Below are 26177 nucleotides of genomic sequence, written 5' to 3'. Positions count from 1 at the left end.
GTACAAAAGAACCTCCAAATTTTAAATTTTTGACATTTCTTTACCTGTAAAAAGAAACGATCAAGCTCAACCGAATTTACATAAATATATATTCGAACCCTAGACAATATTTACCCAATGTTGCTTTTTAATAATTTCCACATTTAAGGGGTTGGTGAATGTACTCCTCTCAAACATTAAGAGGGCGTCAATATACCCATGAAAAAGAATTGACACTTGTACTCATCTATAAAAGCATCATATTATAAAATCTTATCAAAAAAGGATATAATTAGATCAAAAAACCCTCCAAATTTTGAATCTTTAACAATTTTTTTTGCCCATAGAAGGGAGCAAGATGGACACACCCAATTTACAAATATTATATATATATATATATATATATATATATGTACTAGTGTACTAGTATTCTATGTAAAGTAATGAATCCCTATATCCAACCATATAACGTCAAAAAGCCTCATCAAAGAAGCTAAAATAGGTCAGAAACCTACGAAATTAATATTTTGGCAAATTTAGCATAGAAAGGAACGAGATCGATCAACCAAACTTACATAGCTATATCTCGGTCCTATACTACTATACCAAATTTTTAGTTTTGGCAATTCCCAAAATTTAGGAACTGGTCTTTATACCCTTTCCTAAATTTGAAGGGACAGACTAAAGTACATATTACCAAAATTTAGAGTGGTATCACTGAACTAGGGACCATGGCTCCTGAGCCAGGGGGTCTACAAATGTTGGACCAACCCACGCTAATGTTACTTGTAATTTTAAAGAAAACAATTCTGACAATAACGTAGTACATTTCTGGAAACGGGTCAGTGTCATTGACGCTGTTATCATCATTATTAAGATACTTATCCCTGCCTGGTTCTTATGTTGTTGTTTTTTTCCTTTTCGTTTTTCACTTAGCTGTACTTTTCTACCAGTAACACTATTAGTGGCAACGTTGCGTTGTACGATGTCATGTTGAACGTCATTTCGGTTTTCGTACTTTCTAAACGTGAATGGCATTATAGATAAGTGATTTCTAAGTGATCGAGGGCAGAGATCCGAGAGAAACAGGCAGTGCCAGAGAAAGGAAAGGACGAGGCGGAAGAAGGGTGTTGATGAGGATTGCCATAGTTTAACTGTCCACGAAGGGTGTACATACAAAGCAATTGATAACGGCATCAATATTCTCTTCTTCTTGTCGCTACAGTGTTTGTCAATGCACTCGCTGCTCTGTTTGTATGATTTACTGAACTTTCACGTCACAGAGCATCCAGTTACAACTGATTCTCGTAGATGATTAGATTTGGATATTAGAACTATTTATTCCTTACCTTGAGCCTCCCTGGCTTCGTCCATGTAGAGACAACCCAAGATAACTTTGGCACCTCTGCTGGCTAAGTCAATGGCTGTCTGCTTCCCCAGACCTAAATCAACGGAAATCATAACAATCAATAAGTTATTAAGATAGGCTAATTAAAAATAACCTTTTACTATATGTTCAATTCCCTCCATTAATACTTGGGTTTTAACTCTTAATATGAGCTACAATTTTTTTACTTCTTATCTTTATAAGATTAATTAACGAGAGCTCATTAATGTAAAAGTTGATATATCAATGTTTTAAAAGGGTTAAAGACTATTATACCATTATTTGATTTTAAAAGGCCCATTCTTTGGTTTCTACTGTGGACAAAATTTCAGCAACATCTGTCAAACACAACTAAAAGTATATCTGAAATAAAGGAATTCCCTAATTTCGGGAGAGGCCAGTGTGGCCATCAGAGGGTATGAAGGTCTCTGCGCTTACAGGTAATGAGTCAACACAACGATCTTCACTCTTCCCTTCACGATTTCCCAGCATTTTACTAAACACATTTCGACAAGAGTAAGGCACAAGGATCCCCCAATCGAAACAAAATCCTGGCCATCTAGTTGGTACGTAGGAGAAATATATTGAGACGGGGTATACGGGAAGTATACAGCGCATATTCACCTAATATATTTATAGTTCAGCGTATACTTATCTTGGTTATTTGATTTGAGCATAGTGTCCCTTTCAGCAGCGATGCTATATGAGACCTACAGATCAACGTGAGATCTGAACCACATGAGCTCCCGTCGGGAATCCAACTCGGGTCTCCCACGCCAAAGGTGAGTGCGCTAACCGCTTAGCCACGAGAGAACTCTGTATTGATTCTAAATCAAGGATTTAAGCTGGATCACTAGTCACATTTAGGGTAAAACTTTCTCACTAGATGGCAGAGTGCACTGCGACACATGCGATGTTGCCACATGAGTTACGAATAGAAAAGTGTTTAGAGACGATCACATTTTATACATGCACACCTGAAGATTATAACAGTTTCAAATAAGAACACTTTTACGAGTATCCAGAAACATCTGCAGGATTTTTTCAAGGGCGGGGAAGGGGCAAAAGCCAGACATACGTTGATATGCATAAAGCTCAATGCAAAACAATTATTATTGAAGCATATTGCATAGATTTGTGGACTACATTAAATAGGCCTATGTTAAATATTCTAATGGGTATAACCAAATATAATATGCCTTCGCGTGTGTTTCTGGATAAAAACGTTTCGAAACAACCAAACACCTTTCGAAAATGCAGGGTAAAGCCATTGTCCCCTTGCCTCCGCTGTCCATGGCCTTATCGTTGACAGAGCATATTGCTTTGCTCAATTGTGACATTCACCTAGGAACCGGTTGTTGAAATTGTATCGCCACTTTAATATCCAATACTTACGGAAACAACAAATTTTTGGTTTTATGAATTGTCAAAAACCTTTAAAACTTTTCTTTTAACAGTGAGCGAGTATGAAACACATGAATTTCATTTTTCTACACAATCCACTCTACGCTCAATATAAGTTTCCCATTGTTTACAAAGTATCCCAATGCCTCTGCAGATTTATTATTATTATTATTATTATTATTATTGGCTACGCAACCAGTCATATACCATTTGTTGCACCTCTTCATCAACTTGCAACTTCTTTCTCTTTAGTGCCTTTAAGAGATAAAAATATGTGAAAACCACTGAAGCAAGATTCGGTACGCAAGGAGGATGAAACAAAAATTTTCAATGATCGCAGCCATTGCACAGGCAGTAGTATGAGTCCGAGTATTGTTATGTTGCAGAGGAAATTTGTTTTCAAAAGTCCGTGTTACTTCGTATAGTAGGTTTACGATTTTTTGGAGATCGGAAAACAAGCTATTATTGACTATAAGTTCCGTAGGCTCTAATGGTCCAAAATGACACTCTTTAGGTCCCAGAAGAAAGTACTAACTTCCCTCTAGATGACTGTGTCCGATAATGGATACTGCCTCTATCACATGCTCGCTTTCTTACTTTTGGAATGGGGCCGTGGTGGCTCAGTGGTAGACCGTTCACCTCTGGTGCTTGGGGCCCCTGGTTCGATCCCAGCTCGCGACACGTGAATTTTGTAGTGGACAAATATAGTTTGCGTGGGTTTTCTCGGGGTTCTCTCATTTCCTCCCACTTTCTTCATTTCAACATTTCATTTATTTCTCATAATCACCGTTTCCTTTAGCCTAGCCAGCATAATCGTGGGACGTAAAACTTAAAAATTTCATATTTTACTTCCGGAATGTAATAGCGCACCCATATTTCATTCCAAATAGCGAATCTCTTCTGAAAGTTTGCGGAATGGCAAAGTCTCGTCACACATCAACACATCCTGCTTCAGTTCGTCTATCAGCTGGCATGATACCATCCTGGCGGGGCGCACACATTCCGAAATCTGAGCACAGCGTGGAAAATGTTATAGATTGACCCGTGACTTATGCCAGTGATTGTAGCTGCTTCATCCAGTCACTCTACATTGTGTCCAGTCACAATTTCAATTTACATAGAGCAAAGACGGTAAGTGATAACAAGCAATTATTTGTTGGTATAGATTCAGCGTCCCAAGCATAGGTTCTATCTTGTAACGCCCCCATCCGTAGCCTAGCGGACAAGGTGGGAAAAACCAATCCAGCCTGGCCTCAGAAGGGGCTTTACACGAGCAAGCATCCGGATAGCTCAGGCTGTTGTTTCAATTCGGAAATCCAGAGGAGTGATAGTTCATAAATTAACAGTAAATATATATATATATATATAAACAAATAACAACACAACCAATTCAGGAAATAAATGTTTATTACAAATAAATTACAAGAATTAATCTGTCTTCTCGCTGCCAAGTCAAAATCTGGATTCAATAAATATTTTATTTCTCAGTTTGAGAAAAGAAAAAAATTAATATAATTCCAAAGAATTGTTCGCTGAATTGTAAATCTTCAAAAATTGAATAATAAAGCAAATTCTCCAGTCAAGTCAGGAACCTCTAAAGTTTGACGCAAATATTCGAGGCCAGTCAAGGACCTCTCACACTTAACTCTAATATGAATACTCAAGGCCAGTCCAGGACCTCTCTTGTCTAGTACTAATATATTCCTTTCTTTAAAAATAAGAAATAAATTCGTACCTTTAATCGAGTGAAGATTTCCCTTTCTCTCAAACCGAAGAAAAAGTTTCATAAATTCTTATCATAAAAAGAAATTATTCTTATTAATTTGTCGCAATTTAGTTTGAAAATAGAAAATTCCCGACGAAAAACAACCGCAAACAACTTTGCTATACTCAATTAAATGCGTTCCAACATCGAAACATCTGAAACACAAACCGGTCAAACATACTCCAAACAACACGAACAAGTCAAACGAAGTTTTCTTTTTTAAAAAAAAATCAAATTTTTCTATTAATTCCTCAGCATTAAAAACAGCATTAATAAGCCTTTCGGATTTTACTCTTTGAATCAAAAACATGAATTTCAGACCTGTAATAAACATAGGATGAATAGCACATTTCAAAGGTTTCGGGTACAAATCCCTCCACCTTTGATCCCCTGGATTTGCCGAGCTTATTCGCGATAATTATTCTGCTGAAAACCTAACCAAATGGAGCCAACAAGACAACCCACAGAATACACATAAAGACGTAGACAGACAATTTAATAGAAAAATTGAAAATTAACTCACCTCTGAAAATCCACGTTTTTACCTCAACTTTCAGTAGTTTCTCTGCCCTCAATCGTCTCGGACTCTTATCAAAACAAGAATATTCCACTGTAACGTGAGGTTATGCTCAGGATTCAATTTAAATGATCTCAATTCAATTAGAAACTCAATTGAGAAAATGGGACGTAGATCCACAATTTCCCACATTCACGAAATCGAGAAAAAAAAAACGCAGACACAATTATAATTACGTGATTCTGATTATTACTCATGCACCTTTCTGCAATTTGCTTGCTAATAGAAGCAGAGAGAACTAAACCAAGCCTCCCTTCCAACACTTTATCGAATTTCCAAGCAACACTATTTTCACTAATTTTTCAAAAATATGCAAATACACTAAATATTGCAGTAAATTAAATATCACTATAATCATAATCCTCACTTGTAATGGATATTCTTATTTCCTTCTATAACACACTCTTCTACAAACGAAGACTTCAATACAAGAAACGTGAACCAACACGAAACGTCCATTTAGATTCATAATCCATTCGAACAGCTTAATCCCTCCAGATGTTACCCGTTCATACAACACAGCCCAAGTCAGCTAGCCGAGGCCAGCTACTTGCGGCCGCAAAGCCGTGACCATGCGCAGTCAACGACCAGCGCATAAGCCAAGACCTTGATATTTCTCGGTTACGAAAGGCAAAGGAAATCTTCTCACAAACGTTCTTTTACATTCAATTCTTTCTCTCTTAATTTAAAAAAATTAAAGATGATTCTTTTATATAAACTTATGTCTCTTGCTGTAACACATAACATTAAATACAATACTAGACATTTTACCATTTTTCTTATCGAAGATATTACATTTTTATTTATATATATATATTTTTTTTTCCTGTGACTTGTAACGGGCACGTTACAATCTGCGCTCCTTTTCTTATGTTGAAACCGCAAGTGATACACGTATCACTTACGGCCAGAATATTGGATCAATAAGAGCTAGACATAGAGCACTCACTTCTGGTGGGTGAGATTTTTGGCTGGATCCCAGCTCGTACCAAGTTTGCTTTGTGGTGGACAACAGACAAACCATATGTGTGGGTTTCTTCCGGGTCCCTCCCTTTCTTTCATTCAACTATTTCATTCATTGTCATCATCATCATCTTTCCTTCGGAACACAATCATAGGACGTTACAAAAAAAAACATTCATGTCACTCGGTTATGCCATGTAGGCTAAACGAGACGGTGACGATAAGGATGAATGAAATAGTAGAATGAGAAAAGTGGGAGCACACGGGAAACCTCGAGAAAACCCCCCACACACATGGTGTTTGCCCACCATAAAGCCCACCTGCCAAAGCAGAAATCGAACCAGTGACCCCATATACAAGATGTCAATCCTCTACCACGGAGCCACTGCAGCTCCGGAGTAGAAAAAGGATTTGCATTTCTACATGAGTGGTTGTGTTTCTCAGCTGAAGAGAGATATACTTTTTCTTCATTATAGGAAAAAAATAATCAAGCTTTACGGTTTTATGAATTTTTTAAATACTAAGTAGGGAAGGTTGCGGGATATTACTCTGACATCGTATCGATATTATGCTCAGTCGACGCCTTTTTGCATATGAAACAATTAGGCAACCGGAGAAATCCTCGATCGCAAGCGTGTTCGAATTATGAGCGTTAAAAGTTCAAAATTGAACATTTTGCAGAAAGTTTGAAGAACCATTTCTTGAGATAGACGCTTCAGTTTTGGCATCAGGGACATCTCCTGGATGCCCAACACAGTAGTAAGATCAAACCTTACGCATTTTGCAAGATAAGGGCAATCATTTGGAAGGGTGTGAAGGGTAATGGCCCCCATTTGGCATACTGGGTCAATAAGCTAATAAAATGTATTTGATACCCCTATTCGACTATATTGTTATTCAAATATCACTTTCCTGTGTGGCCACCTTCAAATTGAACAATCACATTTATCTTGGAAACGCTTTGCCAGGTGTGCAAAATTCAATGAAGAACGTCGTAGTATTCACAATTAAACTTGTGATAATCTATATTATAGTGTTCTTTCCAGACCCGTATCCATTAGAGGTCTAGGGAGCCGGACTCCCCTTAAATTTTTACTGCCGCCCTTAAATTTTCACGCTAGGCTTGCAAATGAACAATAATATAGTGATGAACTATAATATGGTTGGATCTCCCCCCTGCCCAACATTTTTGGGCTGACTACAGGCCTGATTCTTCCCCTTCTGTAGCTAGGAGTGAGACCAATATTTTCTCAAAAAGCTCTGTCACCAATGTGTTGTTTTGTCCGGATCAGTTGTTTAGCAAAAATTTTGCACTGAGCCACACTAAAATATAGTATCATATGTGGAAAACGAAAATCATGTTATTGTTAAAATGAAGTTAAATCAAATAAATTATCTACTAAGGCTGGCATTGAGGGTGAATACGAATATTAGTTTATACCACCGATATTTTATTTATTAGTTAGAACCTAATCGTGCGGAAATGCGATCCAAACAGCTCGCGCAGCGCCAGACAGGCCTGCCGTGGAACTCCTGAGCGGTACTTCGAACCCTGTCGGCCTATGCTTATGCATGGCAGAATACGGTGTTCTAATACATCATCGCCAGCCATGTACTTAGTTTTCAGCGAATTGGAATGTCGATTATGGGGAAATATTGGTCAAACTGCAGGAAATATTCTAATATATTCAATTGACCAAAAAATTTAAAGAAAGAAAAAAATGGTTAGCGGGAATGTGCGCTCAAAGTTGTGAACCAGGTGACTTTTATTCTCGAGAAAACCGCTGTTTGCATACATCATCGCTAGCCGATTTTTTGTTTTATGGTCACATTTCTCGCGGAATACCGTAAACTATTGCCTGCAGTTTGGCCACTATTTTCAAATAATCGCCATTAAAATGCGTTGAAAATTATAAAAAATGGCTATGGATGAGATATTGAAACATCGTCTTCCATAATGAATACCATCATGTCCATTTGTTTTCTTGCGGTACTCCTGTTTCCTCCCTTCTGCTCATTCCATCAATTCTTCCATCACCATTAACTTGCCTTAATCATAGTTTTTCTTAGCCTAAAGGGTATAGTGATCGGATGTTAAACTGAAATATTTCATTTTCTCGACAATGCACAGAGGCCGGCTGGGTTGGTGTCCCGTTCAAGTTAATTCCGCGAAAAGCGTTTCGGAGACAAATGTCACTGTTTAATGTTTAGGTGGCCACGCAGAAAGTGACATTTGAATGACAATACAGTTGGTGGAAAATGCATTTTATTAGCCTATTGACCCGGTGTGCCAAACAGGATGCAATTTGCAAGTTGTAAGACGTCATTACCCTTCAATCCTTCCTCAATAAGTTCTTTTATCTTGCAAAATACGTACATTTTGACCTCACCATTTTGTCTCGCACTCAAGAAAACACCCCAGTACCAAAACTTAAGCGTGTATATCAAAAAGCGTAGTTACTTCAAACCTTTTTCAAAATCTGTTCAATTTTGAACTTTCAACGCTCATAATTCGAACAAGTTTGCGCTTGAGGATTTCTCCGGTTGCTTAATTGTTTCATATGTAAAAAGGAGTCAACTGAGCATAGTGTCAGTATGAAGCCAGAGTAACACCCCACGATCTCCCCTACTAAGTGAAATTAATTAGTATTTTCCACTAATGAGTTCAGGCAACTATTCGTGTATATATGAAAGCTCAAAAACAAATTATTTTCAAGAATATATAATATTTTACCTAAGCAAAATGAGTTTCAGCAAAAATATTGAGTTGATTTTAGTTTAGCGTCCCTTTCAGCAGCGAGGCTATATGAGACGTGGACCTACTGATTAACGTGGAATCCGAACCACATGAGCTCCCGCCGGGAATCGAACCCGGGTCTCCCACGCCAAAGGCGCGTACTTTCAGCAAAAATAAATAAAGAAAGAAAAGGAAAGAAGAAAACAGAAAGAATTGATTTTAGTTTAGGGTCCCATTCAGCTGCGAGGCTATATGAGACGTGGACCTACTGATTAACGTGGAATCCGAACCACATGAGTTCCCGCCGGGAATCAAACCCGGGTTTCCCACGCCAAAGGCGCGTACGCTAACCGCTTAGCCACGAGCGAGCTCAAGAAAACAGAAAGAACACACATTACATACTTAACGTTCAAAATGATCGTGAAAATAAACTATCTTCGTATTACATGTGTGCATAATATTTACGTGGAAACAAAGAGTTAAAAATTGAAAAGCGCTTAGCTGTTTCTTCAAATTATTCTTCCTTTCTCTTCGCTTCCCTTGGCTCTTCGATCTTTTACTTTGAGTTGGATTCTTCTTTTTTGTATATGATTCCTTCCGTTTCCCCATTTTCCACTTTTATTATTTATAGAGATGCAAGGGCTAGGAAAAAAACCGGCTTTTTTGGAAAAAAACTCGGTTTTTTCTGCTTTGCTTTTTTGCTTGGGAAATTTTGGGCTTTTTTTCAAAATTCTGCTTTAAATCGATAAAGCAGACTTTGTTTCGCTTCTCTATAACACAGAAAGTCATTTAATTAGTGGTTGATGCCGATAATAATATAAAACCTCGAAAGTAAACCATGAATTTCGAAAAGATATTTTAAACAATTTTACTTCAACATTTTTACATTATGAATTCCAAAGGATTAACCAATGTATATAATAAACACATTTTAACCTCCTATATACAAAAGTAAGCAGAGCTGGCAAGAACCATGGTTGTTTCTGAAAATGCCAAAAACCCGTTTTGGGGGGGGGGGTTAAACCAGGCTTTTTTGGGGTTTAAACCAGGTTTTTTGATTTAGATATTTTGCTTTATGTATTTATATTACATATTCACAGAAATAAGTTTGTTTCGCCTTGGTGTTATTATTCAACAACGGGGTTATGCTGGAAGAGGTCCCATAAGCTTAAAGAAGTCCGGTCAGTAAATTTCTTAAATTGAGAAACTCCCGCCCTAGCCATCGGGAAAATCCCGTCATTCTTTTAAATGTAAAACAATAACGGGAAAATCCTGTAAAATTTAATTTGCATGTAAAATTTAAAGGTCAACGCATTATAATCAGTACGCTAAAACTGAGTGACACACAATCATAGTCAACGTCTTACGAATAAAATCAGAAAAATAAACACACTGCTGAACAAGACTGCACTTATTTAATATAAAAACACATTTACACGTGACGTTTCGATCTTCTATCCAAGATCCTCATCAGACGTACACTTACGTCTGATGAGGATCTTGGATAGAAGATCGAAACGTCACGTGTAAATGTGTTTTTATATTAAATAAGTGCAGTGTTGTTCAGCAGTGTGTTTATTTTTCTAAAATTGAGGTATTAAATTACAAATTTAGTATGTAGGTATCATTGAAAGTCCAATCCAAGCTCATGTTGGAAGCTAAGTAGGCAATCGATAAATTTTACCAATTTTAATCAATATATTTAAGCAACCTTCGCTTCTTTATAAAACAACAGGCATGCAGAAATATATAATTTGGTTTCGTTTTGTATGTTTAGGCTTAACATCCTTACGTAATACCGAGGTTATCAAGGAGAAGACTTTCGCTAAAAGTGACATCCGAAAGAGTACTTGGTTTACACATGAAAGAAGGGTTGTGGTTCGACCGAGAATTGAACATGGGACACCTTGATTAAAAGGTGAAAAGGAAATAAGACTAATGCAGATGGTTTGACATGTGAAACGTCATCATGAAGTTCAGACGATTCGCATTTTTGTTCTTTTAATTTTTTTAGTTTAAACCAGTTATTTAAAAAAAACAGCTGGTGTAAACGAGCCAACCCTAAGAGTAAAAACTTCTTTCAAAAAATACACAAATAACTAGCAAAATTGTATGTAGTATTTTTACTTCAAAATATTCCATACCCTCTTTTTGAAACAAAATAAAATTAAAATAAAACATAAGAGAAACACTTAGATTTGTATGATACAATTAAAGGCTGCACATGGTTCTGTATATTCTTGAAATTCTACAGTCAAGTTTTTTATAACCACCATCAAGGGCGCCCATCAGGGGGGTTAAGGGGGCGCTTGCCTCCCCTAGAGGAAAATGTACTTCAGAACATTGAAAATCCAATAGGATTTTTACATTAGTTACAGCAAAATTTGAAACTATTTTTGAAACGTCGCTTATACTTGCCCCTCCTTGGAAACCACAACATGGGCGCCCTTGACCACCATCACGGTTTACCCAGTCCTCAAGTTTTCTGAATTTTTAACAAGAGGGATTCAACCTATCATTACGGAACAAAAAAAAAAAAAAAAAAAAAAGACTACGGAATATATTTAAGTTAAGCTAAATACAACTGCACAACAAACGTGACTGAGTGGGTTGGCTTTTGCGCTTGTATCGGGAAGTCCGGGATTCAACCCAGCATTCGACCATTCTGACAAAGCCTTCCTTCATTCCATCTGAGAATGTAGAAATAGTGCGTGTACTGGCCGACTAGGAGTGTAGGAGTTGGCCGACTTCCTTTCTTATTGTTTTTAAATCGTTATTATTACTAATTACCAGCAGTGACGGTTTTGCGAAGGTTAGAGGATCGGTCTTTCGGATTGAAGCCTGTTCTCCAAAGGAATGTCTAAAACGAACAAAATATCTATTAGTTATGCCTTTACTCATAAACTTTAAGCTCCGGTCAAATAAAAATTACGAATGTTTAGAAAAACTAAACATTAGTAGTAAGAAAATCCCTCCCAAAACACTTTTTTAAATTCGCCACTGATTCTCAGTATAAAATGATCTTCAAGGTTGTATCCGGAAGATTATTGCTAAACATATAAACGAAACGAAATATTAGTTATGCCTGTACTCAAACTTCAAGCTGCTCCCAAATAAAATTAGGACTTTTTAGAAAACGAAACAATCAGAGAAACCCCTCCCAAAGTACTTTTCTAAATCCGCTATTGATTATTTGTATAAATTGGTATTCAAGGTTGTATCTGGAAAATTATTGCTAAATCATTGCACAACTACAGTATAACAGAAATGTGGAAATACGGTTTGACGGACATATTGAAAAACGTATGCTTTGACGGATATATAGAAAAACGTAAGTTTAACTTTCGTGCTAGAAGCTGGAGTACTAAGCTCTTAGAAATGAAACACGGATGACAAACTAAAATGATCTAGAGAAGGAAAAAAATGTCGATAACTCAAAAGTTAAAATAAAGTTAAATAACCTGTAAAATTGCCCTCAAATACTACATTCTTCATGTTAGGTTTAATTCGTAAAATATATGCTCCATCCATCTTGATGGTGAATTACAGAGCTAAATATGGCATTCAGGTCGTGGAAATCTTATCTAACTACAGAATATACTATAAGAAAGCTATTTGGATAGAAAAATCATGAAAATGAAAAAAGCCAAAATTTCCAAAATTCTCGGTTTTTTTCCAAAAAAAGCCGGCTTTTTATGTGAAAAAAACTATCGATTCAAAAAAGCCGGCTTTTTTGCATCTCTAATTATTTATAATAGTTTTGTCACAATTCACAGGTTCCACCTCTGTACTTGAAACGCTAACAAGGAATTACCCTACTACTGTGACTGCAACAGTAGACATGCAAATTTGGCAACGAAGCATTATGGCGTCCTGCGCAAGCATGAGATTCAGCCGCTAAAACTATTTCCGTAAACATAGAATTATATTTGTATAGAATGTAAAACATAACACGAAAAATGGTCATATAATATCCATATTCCGTAATGAGACAGCTACTTATAAAATAATTTATGCTTGTAAGTAAACATTTCATAAAATTGAGCACAGGAGTAGCAAAATCTAACAGCAAGCGCCATCTTGCGTACTCATCTTAAAACTCATCAAATTTTCCTCTTATATGTTACTTTTTTAGATAACAGAATACATAATCACAGGAAATAGTATCTTATGTTGTAGCTGACGCGTAACTCTATTTTACAGTGCAATATTTATAATATGTGCCATTTCTTTACAAGTTGGTTAAGGCAATGAACTAATGCTTATACTGACTTCCGGGTAGTGATCCACCTTAATGGAGAGTGTAAGGGTAGGTACACGCTATATTTTTGAAAAGGGTCAATTGTGTACCGAGCGAAACCTCTAGCAATACATGTCTGGTACATACACTCCTTACCGAGTACATGAACTTCAATCTAATACATATAACCGATTGTTTGTAAATGCCCATCGCATCAAGTTCATAATAATACTTTTAGAAGCTAGTGAGAAGCATCATAGAAAGTATGCCCAGTTCAAGTAACATCAAAAACGGAATCATGTTCAGCCCTAATTACAGGGACCATCATTATATCTCCAACCTTTCCTGATAGAACAGAAACCCACATTGAGAAATTGTAACATTTGCTGAAAACTATCACGTTTTCAAAAGATCTCTAACGTTGTAAGTACATGCTCACGTCCATTGAATCACTGCACGTTGCTCGAAAACATTCTCCAAGCGTGCAAAGTCCGCAAAGCATGGATAAAGTACTCGTCAAAGGGGAAAATATCGGATAAATCTAAACTCAGGGTTAGACTCTTGATATACCCTATAACTATGAAGGAATATCAATCCCTTCTATATCTATTTAGGAATTAGGTAGTCCTAAGTTTAAAATTTTATTACTTTGACTTGGATTGATTAGGATGCAAGGATTTTCCCCATTTCATTACATCAGTGATCACACCTGCATTTCAATCCATATTTCAAATTAGACAACTGATGGCATGAATATTACCAGTGTATGTAGTTTGAAATGGAACAGTAGAATGGAAACTTTTTAAGCGAGGATTAATGAATACAGACTTCTTAAATAGAATATGTAGTCTTGAAAACCAAATATTTCAACAGATAAAAATAGCCACCGATACGAACACCAAAATGTTGGTTATCTATCTATTAAAATGCTACAATAGCAATTAAAAGCGCCTGAGCTCCAACCTATAACTTTAGCTTTCAACTCTTTCATTTAGGGTTATGTGTGATTTCACGTTTAACAGAGACAAACATTTTAAGTATTTGTACTTTAAGAAGTCTAAATTAGTTAACTATATCTTTTTCATAAAGTTTATGATATAAAATTATTGTTCAAAGCCTTTGTATTTTAATAAGCTTTCTCTAAAATCAATGCATGTGAGTTGTGCTTCCATCTTCCGAGTTTTTTAAACTATGTTTATATGTTTGTGGTCAATCCTTTCGACAATGAGATCTTGGAAACTACAAGCTCTAGAAAGATGACGTTTTCACTGATCGATTGGAAATTTTGCGTAAATTGTCCAGTTCTAATTGAATATTTTTTTTAAAAAAAGCATGACCATTATTTCTTTATTACATTTTTTTAGGGTACGCTGGAAGCGTTGAAATTAAAAAAAAAACTAAAGCATTATATCCTATGTGTTATACATTACAACACTACAATGTTATATATTGGTGTTGTATATGTCTCAGGCGTTTGTTCCATGGCCAAATAGTAGTGAAAAAGGAAGGATAACCATTTCTCGAGTCTTAAGATAAATCTTTATTTTTTGAGTGTTTTGCCCAATGAACACCCTATATAACTGACATTATAATTAATTGTATATGTAATGTATTTGCTTATTACATACTGCATGCAAGAAGAAAGAAAACACTGGTCATACATGAATTAGAAACTCCAACCGGAAGTAAGCTCAAAACTTGCAAATGGTGCGATATATTGAGAAAAAATAATCGAAAAAATCCCCCCTTTATGATACCACTTGCCGATTTTTTTTTTAAATTAAGACGTCTTTCTTTTGTGTCTGTAAAGGGACATGTACATATGTTGTGAGGAATGATAAGGAGATTTATGCTCATATGCAAATGATGCGCTGTGTAGAGAGCACAGGTTCAGCTAGTTAAGTATTAAAAAGACACAAAGTTCCCAAAGGGGATGATAGGAAGACAATAGAAAGAAATGCAGAGGTCTTATTAAATGCTTGCAGGGACATGGGCTTAGAAGCAAATGTAGAGAAAACTAAATACATGGAAGTTTGTCGGGATCGTAATACGGCAAATTGTGGATGTGTTAAAATATCAAATAATACTCTTATAAAGCGGGTACTTTCAAATATCTAGGATCAATATTAACAGATCAAAACCTATTCACGAAAAAATTAAATGTCGACTAAAAGCAGGGATTCCGTGTTATTATTCTGTTCAAAATCTCTTGTTGTCGCGAATTCTGTCGAGGAATTTGAAGCTTAAAATAATCATGCCTGTTCTGTACGGTTGCAAAATATGGTCGTTTACTCTGAGGCAAAGTATTTGAGAATAAGATCCTGAGACGAATATTCGGACCCAAGAGGAATGGAAATGGAGAATGACGGAAACTCCATAACGAGGAACTACATAGTTTAGATCGATTACCGAACATTGTTAGGGTCATCAAATCTAGGAGGCTCCGGTGGGCAGGCCATGTAGCCAGAATGGAAGAAAGTAGGAACACTTTCAAAGTTTTAACCAGGGCCGTAACTTTTGGGGGGGTAGGAGGGGCAACTGCCATCAGGGAAGCTTCCCGCTGTTTGTGGGAGACTTATTTTAAGACAAAATCTTCCTATTCCATATACGGTACGAACACAAAATTATAAATGAATAATCAAACAAGTTCACTATATTACATAAACAAAACAGCACAAAAAGATCAATAAAACAAAAATAAGTCGTGGGCCCATTTCAGTAAAAAAAAAATGTATCTACTATTATGGGTTCTATATTTATTCGTATGACATTTGAGGTTTGTCAATATTGTCCCTTAATTTATTATGTATGAAACGAGCCCACGGGAGTAACTAATGGCGCCACAGACCTTGCCGTGTGGGAGAGTCCACAGGCTCCGGAGGCTCATAAAAAGTAAGAGAAAGATGGAAAGAGGGGGACCAAGAATTAGAAAAAGAACTTTTCTAGGAGGCCCATATACGTGTATTAATGCTTGCCTCCCCCCCCCCCAGAAAAAATCTAAGTTACGGCGCTGCTTTTAAGTGGAATTCCAATCGGAAAACTACCATTAGGAAGACCTAAGCGCAGATAAGAAGACAACATTAAGATGGACCTCGCAGAATTACTAATACAAAGTAGAGACTGAATCCAGTTGGCTAAGGATAGAAGTCGATGGGGAGTTTTTGTGAATGAAGCATTGAACCTTCGGGTTACATAGAACATAGAGTTATTTAATTAAAATTTCCATATTTATTTTCTGAGGATTCAAGTATAGAGCTAAATATTAATGTATCGATTATTTGGAGTCCTCTCACAGGCTTTGGAGTCGAAAAGATTTTTGGTGTGACTTAGATTATCTTACTGTTTTAGTACCACCTCAGCTCCCAGGGGATAAATATCCCGGACCTTCTACACTGAAGCCAAGAACAATCAGTACTTAGTCATAAGTTAAGCATGCATATTAGTCACCCTTACTCTTTGTAAGTCTTTGCTTTGGATAATAATCGCTCACTGTATTTAGCTCTTTATATTTAGAACAAAATATTAACATGGGTAACATTAACTGTATTATTGCTAGTTGGTTAGGTTGGGGTTTCGAGTCCCATTCAACACCGAGGCTTTATGGGATGAACCTACAGCTTAATGTGGGATCCTAGCTATATGAGCTTCCGCCAGGAATCGAACCCCGGTGCGCCAAAGATGCATAGGTTAATTATATAGAAGCAAGCAACCTCCATAGAATCATCTGTTATATGGATCACACTACATTGGCCAGTCTGTGGAGACCTAAATATGGTTAACAGAAAACGAAACAACTTTAGGCCTTTAACTTATTATTATTATTATTATTATTATTATTATTATTATTATTATTATTATACACTAGATTGAGGCAAATCCCCCTATTACCTCATGACGCTGAATGAACACTACAAGCTATTTTCCCACCGGCACCGGCTAAACACCATTGTGTTATAGGGATTATTATTATTCTCTGACCTGTAGCTCCTCCAGTAATGAGGACTGTTTTCCCTTCCATCTTCCGGTTGTTCCTGTATTTGACTCTATAGCATAGGGCTTGGAATGTCGCCTCAATCCCTATCCACAGGGTGATTAGAAAATGCACTGTCTCCTCAAACACCAGTTTCCAGAGCACCATGGTCAGTCTGAAAAGAAGCAAGAGCAACAGATGTGTTTATAAACAAACTTAAAACGTTTCAGCAGTTTATATAATTCAGTAGAGCAGCAAATAGAATGCTGGGAGCAAATAGATACAAAACATTTTTAAAATAAGCGGGAATTCTTTATCTGCTTTGAATGTCTAATCAGAAAATCTTAAATTCAAATGAAAGATATAGTGCGTAAAAAGAATAATAATAATAATAAGTTTCAAGGTAATGTCACGTAAGAATTAGAATACTGATTTGAAAATAATAGGTTTCTCGTAATAAAAAATTAATTACGCTGTTCAAAGCCTATTACATTTGAAATTTACCTTCCAGGCGTAAAACAAAAATAAACAAAAAGTATATCAAAATAAAATCTAAAATTCTCCTACTAAAAGTACAAATCATGTTTCTCCCTGCGAAACAATATAACTTGGTGTAAAAGCGTTTCGGTAATCTTAACAATAAGAATATATTTGGAAGGAAAGCTTCCCTTTGGAGCCAAGTAACCAAAATTGTCAATAGATAAAGTCGTCATTTATTTGAAGAGCAAAGAGAAATTATTCTAAAGGAAACTTGTCTCATATGATAGATTAGAAACGTATTTATGAATTGTCAAGAAAAAGCATATTAGTACATTATTTGCCAATATGCTCATTGCTTCTATATTTACGCTTCTTTTGCAGCTGAATGCTGAAATGTGACTTTTTTTTTTTCCTAATTCATAATATTTTGTTATTTTGTCGTGTCGTGAACATTCCATGTTAGAGATGTTCTATGCGAGCTGTGAAAGTTGGTTGGAGTACGTGATCAACTACACGAGACGCCCAAAGCATATTTTGGTTGGAATATCTTCTTTTCTAAAAATATAGGAGAAATGTTATTTTAAATGTAAAATTAGAATACTCTTGATGGTAAATATGCAGAACAGTGGGCAGGGAACGTATCACTAAGTACGTACTGCAGGCCTGTATCTCCTAAAACAGAACATTGTAGAGATACTAAACCAGATACTAAAGTCTTGCATTTTTTATTTACCAAATTATAGCATTTTGCTCATTTCTGAATTTCTTTTATATATATATATATATATATATATATATATATATATATAGGGTGTTTCAAAACAATACCGACAACGGTTGGGAGATGATTCCTGATATCAAGATAAGATAAAATGTATAGACAAACCTAGGTTCACAAATGCTTCCTTGTGGAGTTATAGGCTGCCGAAAACATTAAAAGAATGAACTTTAAAGGTCCATAGCTCCAAAATAGGAGCTACCATAATCGGGTCAGGACTTCACTTAGAGATTAATATGTGCCCTATTTAAATATCCATGTTTTATATTCCTGCGATACTTCCCCAACAATTTTTATAGACATAATTGGTGAGTACTTTAAATTATATGCCCGTAGCCAAAGAGCTTCTATAAAAATTGTTACGTGACTACCTTAAGATTCTGAAATATGTATACTTGGATGGCGCACATGTTAGTTCCTAAGTAAAGACTTCGCTCACGGTAGGTTCCAAGTATTGGAGCTATGGACCTTTAAACATCATTTTATCATGTTTTCGGCAACCTATAACTTCGAAAGGAGGCATTTGTACACCCAGGTTGATCTATACTTTTCATCTTATCTTGGTATCAAGAAGTACCTCCCAAACGTTGTCGGTGTTGTTTAGAAATGCCAAATATATATAAATATAGGGTGTTTCAGATAAAATGTCCAGTGCTTATAAATCCGAAACGGCTGAGAATAAAAAGATGAAACAAAAACTGAGATTGGAAAATGTCATAGGGCCCATCACATGGTGTTGTCGTGGTGACCCCCAGGGCCCTCCTTCAAGGGGGCCCAGGGGCCAACTTCAAATTTTCAAATGGGAACATGTATTGAATCATACCTCATTCAATAGTCCTTGAAATACGAAACAACTTTTGTAGGAAACAATTTTCGATTTGGGGCACCGTTTTCAAAATGGCCGCAAAAAGTCCTGTATCAGTTTGAAGTTGGCATCTGGGCCCCCTTCACGGAATTTCCTGAGCGTTACCACAACAACACCACTTGATATGCTTTATCATCGTTTCTATCTCAGTTTTTGTTTCATCTCTCTATTCTCAGCCGTTTCTGATTTAGGCCTATAAGCACTGGACGTTTTATCTGATACAGGGCCCACTTTTTGCGGCCATTTTGAAAACAGTGGCCCAAATCGAAAATTGTTTCCTACAAAAGTTGTTTCGTTTTTCAAGTACTATTGAATGAGGTATGATTCAATACATGTCCCTATTTGAAAATTTGAAGTTGGCCCCTGGGCCCCCTTGAAGGAGGGCCCTGGGGGTCACCACAACAACACCATGTTATGCGCCCTATGACATTTTTCTATTTCAGTTTTTGTTTCATCTTTTTATTCTCAGCCGTTTCGGATTTATGAGCACTGGACGTTTTATCTGAAACACCCTATATTATATATATATATATATATATATATATATATATATATATATATATGTCAAAAGAAAAAATTTAAACAAATCAGTGAGATGTTTTAAAAATTTGCCTGTATTCGGGATTTCCCCAGTGGTCGGGGTAATCCTGAACATACTGTTCACTTTAAACTTTCCTTTACGAAAGAAGGGAAATAAACTAAAATTATACTGTAATTTGGTATTTAAATCTTTAGTAAGAATTCTAATTACAAATATAACTCAAGTTAATGAGAAACATGACCAGACCTCATCATCTTTGAAACTATTATAAAAGAAAGCTAATAGGTAATAGGCTAAACAAAATGCACTCTTATGAAACAAATTCACAAAATAACGGTGCATTAAGTTAATTATTTCTTAAAGTGAAAACATTATTTGGAATTATAGAAATCACAGATATACGCATTAATGTTTTGCTTCCAAGGACAGTATTCTTTATTAGTTCAATGTTCAAATGCGGTTAATAGGCTGAACAAAATGGCTAACTGCTAATGGATGCCACTAAGCTAAATAAATTTGCAATACACTCTGTGAATCATACACAGAAAAAAAATTGCAGGCTATGATGAAGGATCAGATATCTAAAATAGGGTTACTGATGGCCTAAAATAATAAATATATCAAACTATTCTAATTAATAAAGCTTATAACGCTTATTACCAAGACATGATCTCTTCACCAAACCAATTTCATTAACTTATTACTTACTTTTCAATAATAAAAAAAAACTATTTAATTTTTTTTTCATAATTTATTTCACACCATGAGGCAATCTCAAACACTCCGGGTTAATGGCAAAAATTCTGTCCGGCATTTTCCCATGAGACACCATTTTATTGTTAAGGTGGATCACCACCCGGAAGTCAGTACTTATTTTAGCTCATTTCCTTAACTACTGCGCAATGAAACGTTACATACTATAAATATTGAACTTTATGATAGAGTAATGTTTCAGCTACAATATAAGACACTGATTCATTTGGTTGTCTCTCCTGATATCGAAAAGATAACAAATAAAATAAAATATTTGATTCGTTTTACAATGAGCACACAAGATGGCACTTGCTGTTAGATCTTACTAGAAGTGCTCATTTTTATGAAATGTTTATTTATACGTGTATAGTATTTTAAAGTAACGATCTTATTACGAAATAGATATATTGTTTGACCCGTTCTCGTATTATGTTTCACATTTTACCTAAATATTAATTTACATTTAAGGAAATAGATTTTGAGACGAAATTTGTGCAGAACGCCATAATACGTTGTTGCCAAATTTATATGTTTACTGTAGTAGTCACAATTAAAAAAAAATCCTGGATTCTAGCGTTGCAGTTCGAGAAGCAAGATTGCGGTAAGGGTCGAAAACTAATTTCTCCATTTAGTATCCAAGCAGAATTCCATGATCACTCCCTTTATTATCTGGCATCGCTAAACACTCGACACTATCTGGCAACGCTGCACTACTCAAGCAGCGTTTAGTATAGTACCAAGAACACCTAGTGATCCATATACAGGCTAGTAAGATTACAAATAACTAATGCTCTTACGTAGGGGAATACATAGCCTTATTTGTAGCAATATAGATATGATAAGAGCCAATTTACCTTGTCCAGATTGTTGAATTACGTTATAAGTAAATCGACAAAAACAACAAAACGTCTTCTTCCTGGCAATCCATTCAACTGACTGTCACCAAATTTATGCTACACTTTTCCAGGTCTTCCCGCTAACATACAGCAAAATCGTCAGTTTTGTAACAAGCTTTCTTGGGCGTAAACTTGGGTGTTCGGATTACCTCAGTGTTCACGAACATCCCGGTTTCCCCCGAGAATACACCGTTCCATGCAGATTCTGCTGCTCTCTTTACAATCTTCCTAGGTAATAGTAGGGCGAGAAAGCGGGAAACAATGAGAACATTGTGTTGTTTAGACGTGGAAAGGCCATATCAGATGCTCCAATTACGAGAGGGACTAATTAACTTCAAAAGCCGCCAATTATGATTGGATGGAATTGTTATAAAGAAAGTTATAATAAAGCATAAAACGTAAATATTACATCCAATTTAACTACGAGGGCGACAAAATCCTGCTCGAATAAAGAAAATAAAAAATGAAATCCTCTCACCATTATGTTCTTTAGGCTAAGGGAGGAGATGATTTAGGCAAGTGAATAATGGAAGAATTTGTGAATTGAGGAAGTGGGAGGAAACAAGTGAGTTTGGCAACAACGCACTCGAATTAATAGAAGGGAAACATAAGAGAAAAATAGTAGTGAAGCATTCCCAACAAACCTTGTTGTTTGCAGTTTGAAGTGTTTCAGATCCTATTGCACTACTTAATCCAATGTTTGTTTCAGAGCGAAATAGTATCTTGGCAAACAGAAAATTTCGTTTAGTTAAAGAAAAAGAAACATTTTTTTTAACAAAGAAAATTGTAAAGAAACCAGGAGTATTTTAGGGAGCTCTCTCGTTATCAATACACTGACAGTGAGAGTTCCGTAGTGTGTTTCGATAGCTGTGCGTGTTTACTTCGTTCTTTCTGTTTGAAAATCAACTCTCGGATTTGGTTCGAATCCCACTTTCTACTTTTATTTATTTTTTAAAAAAACCTTTTCTGCTTTCTTAGTTTACAGTTTTTTGTTTATTTATTTATTTCCTTCTTTCGCTTTTCAGAAGTTATGCTTTAGAAAGTTCCTAACTGATTTCCGTTTGTATCCGACGATTTAGGAATAAGATTTAGATTTCTGAGCTTCCGGCATTTATTAGCCCGTCGTGTTTGGAAGGATGACGTTCCTCGGTAGCCACACTATCTGGGGAAAGGAAGGAAGAAAGGAAGCGGCCTGGGACCTGTATATTAGGTACCATCCCTGCATTTGCCTGGTGAGAATGAGAAAAACCCAGGAAAACCTCACTGAGGATGGCTAGCCTGAAAAGCTATTACACATTTTCGATCGAGTGCCCGTCCCGCGAATCGAACTCGGGGCCCTCTATCCGGCAATTTCCCAAATACCAAGGAAATTAAGAATCTAAGCATTTTTTTCTTTCTTTCAAGAATACATAGATGTTCTTAAATTGTTACTAAAATGGGCTAAAGCGTTTGTTTTTCCCAGTGTTTGTATTGACGAATGATGATAGGGATTTCCCCTTGACAAAACTATATAATTCCTTTTCATCCCTTGCATGGACAACTTTCCACCCTCCGCTCTAGATTTTTTTTCGAGTGTTCATGACGAAAGAAACAGGATACAACTTTTGTCAGGCGAAAGTACTACAATTAGGAAGAAATCTTGTTAAGGAGATTGGTTTATCAAACCTCCGTTACAGGCCCGTAGCCAGCCTGATTTATTTAGGGGGGGGTGAAGACTGAAAGGGCAATGACAAAGACATCAAAAAACACCATAAATTGTACATTTACTTATTATTTACAGAATCTGTATTCATTTTCGAATTATCAAAACCGTAAATTTTAGTTTCATTTTTATGTGCTCAGTAGTATTGCAGTAAATTGTCAGGAGGTGCCAGTATGTCTGGAGAAGTTTTTTTAATCCTTGGGACAGGTATACAGGTATATACGGGCTTACGATACTTTTTATATGCTTAGACGGACCTTTTTACCTGTTTGTGGCCCGATAATGACGTAATTTTACCTATAATTTACCTGATTTTCCATTAAATAAATACAATTCATTTTATTTTCCCCTATTTATTTTTTTATTAGGCATTAGAAACCCCTATTCATTTTTATCAGCCCACAGAAAGCCCTATTCATTTTTTAGCAGTCCATAAAAAACTCCTATTCGTTTTTTATCAGTCCACAGAAACACCTATTTATTTTTTATTAGCCCACAGAAAGCCCTGTTCATTTTTTATCAGTCCTGTTTATTTTTTATTAGTCCTCAGAAGACCCTGTTTATTTTTACCAGACTTGTTTATTTTTTATCAGTCAACAGAAAGTCCTGTTTATTTTTTAACACTGGTTTATGTTTATACGCATTTTAAAGCTTTTTTTTTATTAAGCAATAGGAAGTTTTATTTATTTTTTAACAGTGCTTAGAAGCACTGATTGTTTTTTATTTAATTTATCACGTATGTGTGACCTTTGCGCTGGCGCCATTACCGTCGCGAGTTTCCCACCCGCCCGCTTTGTATATTTGCCGCCCGGCAGCCATGGACGCTAATGGTATTTTCCTTTATAGATAACGACACACTATGTATGTTTATTTAATACTTTAACTTAAGTAAGAAGACAAAGTTCACTTACCTTTGATAACACCTCCGCTGCTGCCTATTTCCTAGTTGCGGTTGGTGGTTCAATGGTGTTGACAATTTTCTTTATGACGTAGAAGAACTTGTTGCGCGAACTGAAAGCAAACAAATATTGCGATACCGCCGTTGTATTTTCGGTTTTAGGTATATTTATAACCTCGGTTGACTATTTGATTCAGGCTATTTTTGAATTTAATAAAATAATAATTAATTGGGTGAATATATAAATTTGATATTGTAATTTAATGAAAAACATAATTATTGTGCACTTATATATTGAAGAATATTTTTTAAAAAGTACGAGAAACTATATATTATAAAAATATGGATATTGTTATGGCGCTTCACGTACACTATCCGAAACTAACTATGTTTACAAGCTAACGTTGTATGTTGGTACTTTTATGTTGCCTTTTTCCGGAAACATGGCTTATTTGACACTGATTGCAGGTACAGCATTTGATTGTAGGATATTTGTTGCACCTTGCAAGTTAGAACCATGTTCTTTATAGACAACTTTTTTTGTTATTGTTAATACAGCTTGAATTGGAGTTTATTATTATTATTATTATTATTATTATTATTATTAGAATTAGAATTATGAAAATAATTATTATTGTAAGTAAGCAGAATTGGAACTTGGGCTCTTTGAATTACTACTTTGTTATGTCAGGATATATTTGCCTGGAAGAGAGTTAGTTTTGTATGTTGCAGGAACTTATTATAAGCACATGATTGCGTTTTTAGTATATGAAATTGGATATAGAAATAACAGTACATAACATGTAGATGCGATTGTTTTTATTGCACGCTCCTATTATTTAATTGTGAAATTGCACGTTACAATTATTTGATATGCAATTATTATTTTGTTACTAATTGCGGAGACCATATGATTTTAGTTTACTTTAGGATTGTGATATTTAGATTTTAATGTTTAGTGTGTGTATCCTAATAGTTATGTAATCGGTAGCAACGAACAATTAATTTGAAAAATGCGTAGAAGTCTTGTTTGCCAACATAATTTTGCGCTGTTTAGATTTCATATTATATGTGCATAAGAATAGTCATTCCATATATAGGTTGAAACTGAAATTGTATTTTAGATATTTGGAGGGTGGATTTTAAGGATACCCATTTTTTTGTTTTATTAGATACTTATTTTTATTTAGGATGCTGCATTTTTATTTACAATATTAATGCATAGACATTTAAGATATAAGACACGAATTTAATAATTTTATTACTAATTTAATACAGCTTGTATTGAAAATAATGGTGAGATTAGGGATTGTCAAGTCAAGCATGAATTTTACTAATTAAACTATATTTATTACGTATGGCACTAATTTTACTAGAACCTACAATGGTTTTAGACTGTTTTGCATGCATGAAATTAACATTAAGGATTTGATTTACATTGAATTTATTTGAATTATGCTTTGAAATTAGATTTTTTTTATAACGGGAAACTTTATAGTTGAGTTTACTTAGAAAGTTTGTTACAGCGTTTGAATGGTATATACGTTTATTGCATGATGGTTGTTGTTTTTGTAGGTGAAATGAATATTTGTTTACTGAATGAAGACATGATTACAGAAATATCTGATTTTTGATAGTCTTATGTGGAATTGATCTAAAAATTTTACGCTCCAGAGGTTACAATTGTACACTAAATAATTATAAGTTTATCGTTTTACGATTATGCGTGTTAAGGTAACTTGTATTAGAACACTTTGTGGTGACTTTCCCTTTTTTAAGATGAATGAAACGGTGGAATGAGAATGTAGGAGGAAACGGGAGAACCCCGAGAAAATTCCATATGTACGATGTTTGTCCATTACAAACATACATGGTCCAGAATTGAACCAAGAGTATTGACGATACTAACTACGAAGTGTGTTCACTATAAGTAAGAATAGAGGGTATTCCATTGTTGGAAGCGAATTTAATGGGAAATTGTTGATAATTGTAGGGGTAAAAGTTATTCAATTTATATGATAGATAGTGTTGCAGAACTATTTATATATTATGTGGACTTAAGACTTACAATGGATACAGTACCGAGACTATTGATTTAGGCGAAGATTATAGTTGATGCCTTTTATAGGGAGTTCTTTAGCTTAAGCTTGCCGAGGAGTGTATTATTATTATACTTTGAAGTAAATATACTACGAATATTTAATCTTGTACTCACAACTGGGCTTGATTCACAAGCCTTTTG

General features: G+C 35.4%; 1 protein-coding gene across 3 annotated transcripts in view; it reads right to left on the bottom strand.

Annotated features, from left to right (window-relative positions):
• The window catches only part of LOC145666934 (retinol dehydrogenase 11-like), a 149087-nt gene that overhangs the window by 34867 nt on the left and 88043 nt on the right, over positions 1-26177 (bottom strand). For all 3 annotated transcript variants that reach the window (XM_081734539.1, XM_081734540.1, XM_081734541.1), the window contains exons 2-3: positions 17031-17197; positions 1329-1421 (exon numbers count right to left, since the gene is read on the bottom strand). In XM_081734539.1, the coding sequence (XP_081590665.1) occupies positions 1329-1421; positions 17031-17197 (260 nt within the window). The remainder of the gene's footprint in view (positions 1-1328; positions 1422-17030; positions 17198-26177) is intronic.

This window comes from Thermobia domestica, chromosome 12 (assembly GCF_964235325.1).
Source record: "Thermobia domestica chromosome 12, izTheDome1.hap1.1, whole genome shotgun sequence".
NCBI classification, from domain to species: Eukaryota; Metazoa; Arthropoda; class Insecta; order Zygentoma; family Lepismatidae; genus Thermobia; species Thermobia domestica.
This window is presented reverse-complemented; position numbering and strand designations above follow the sequence as displayed.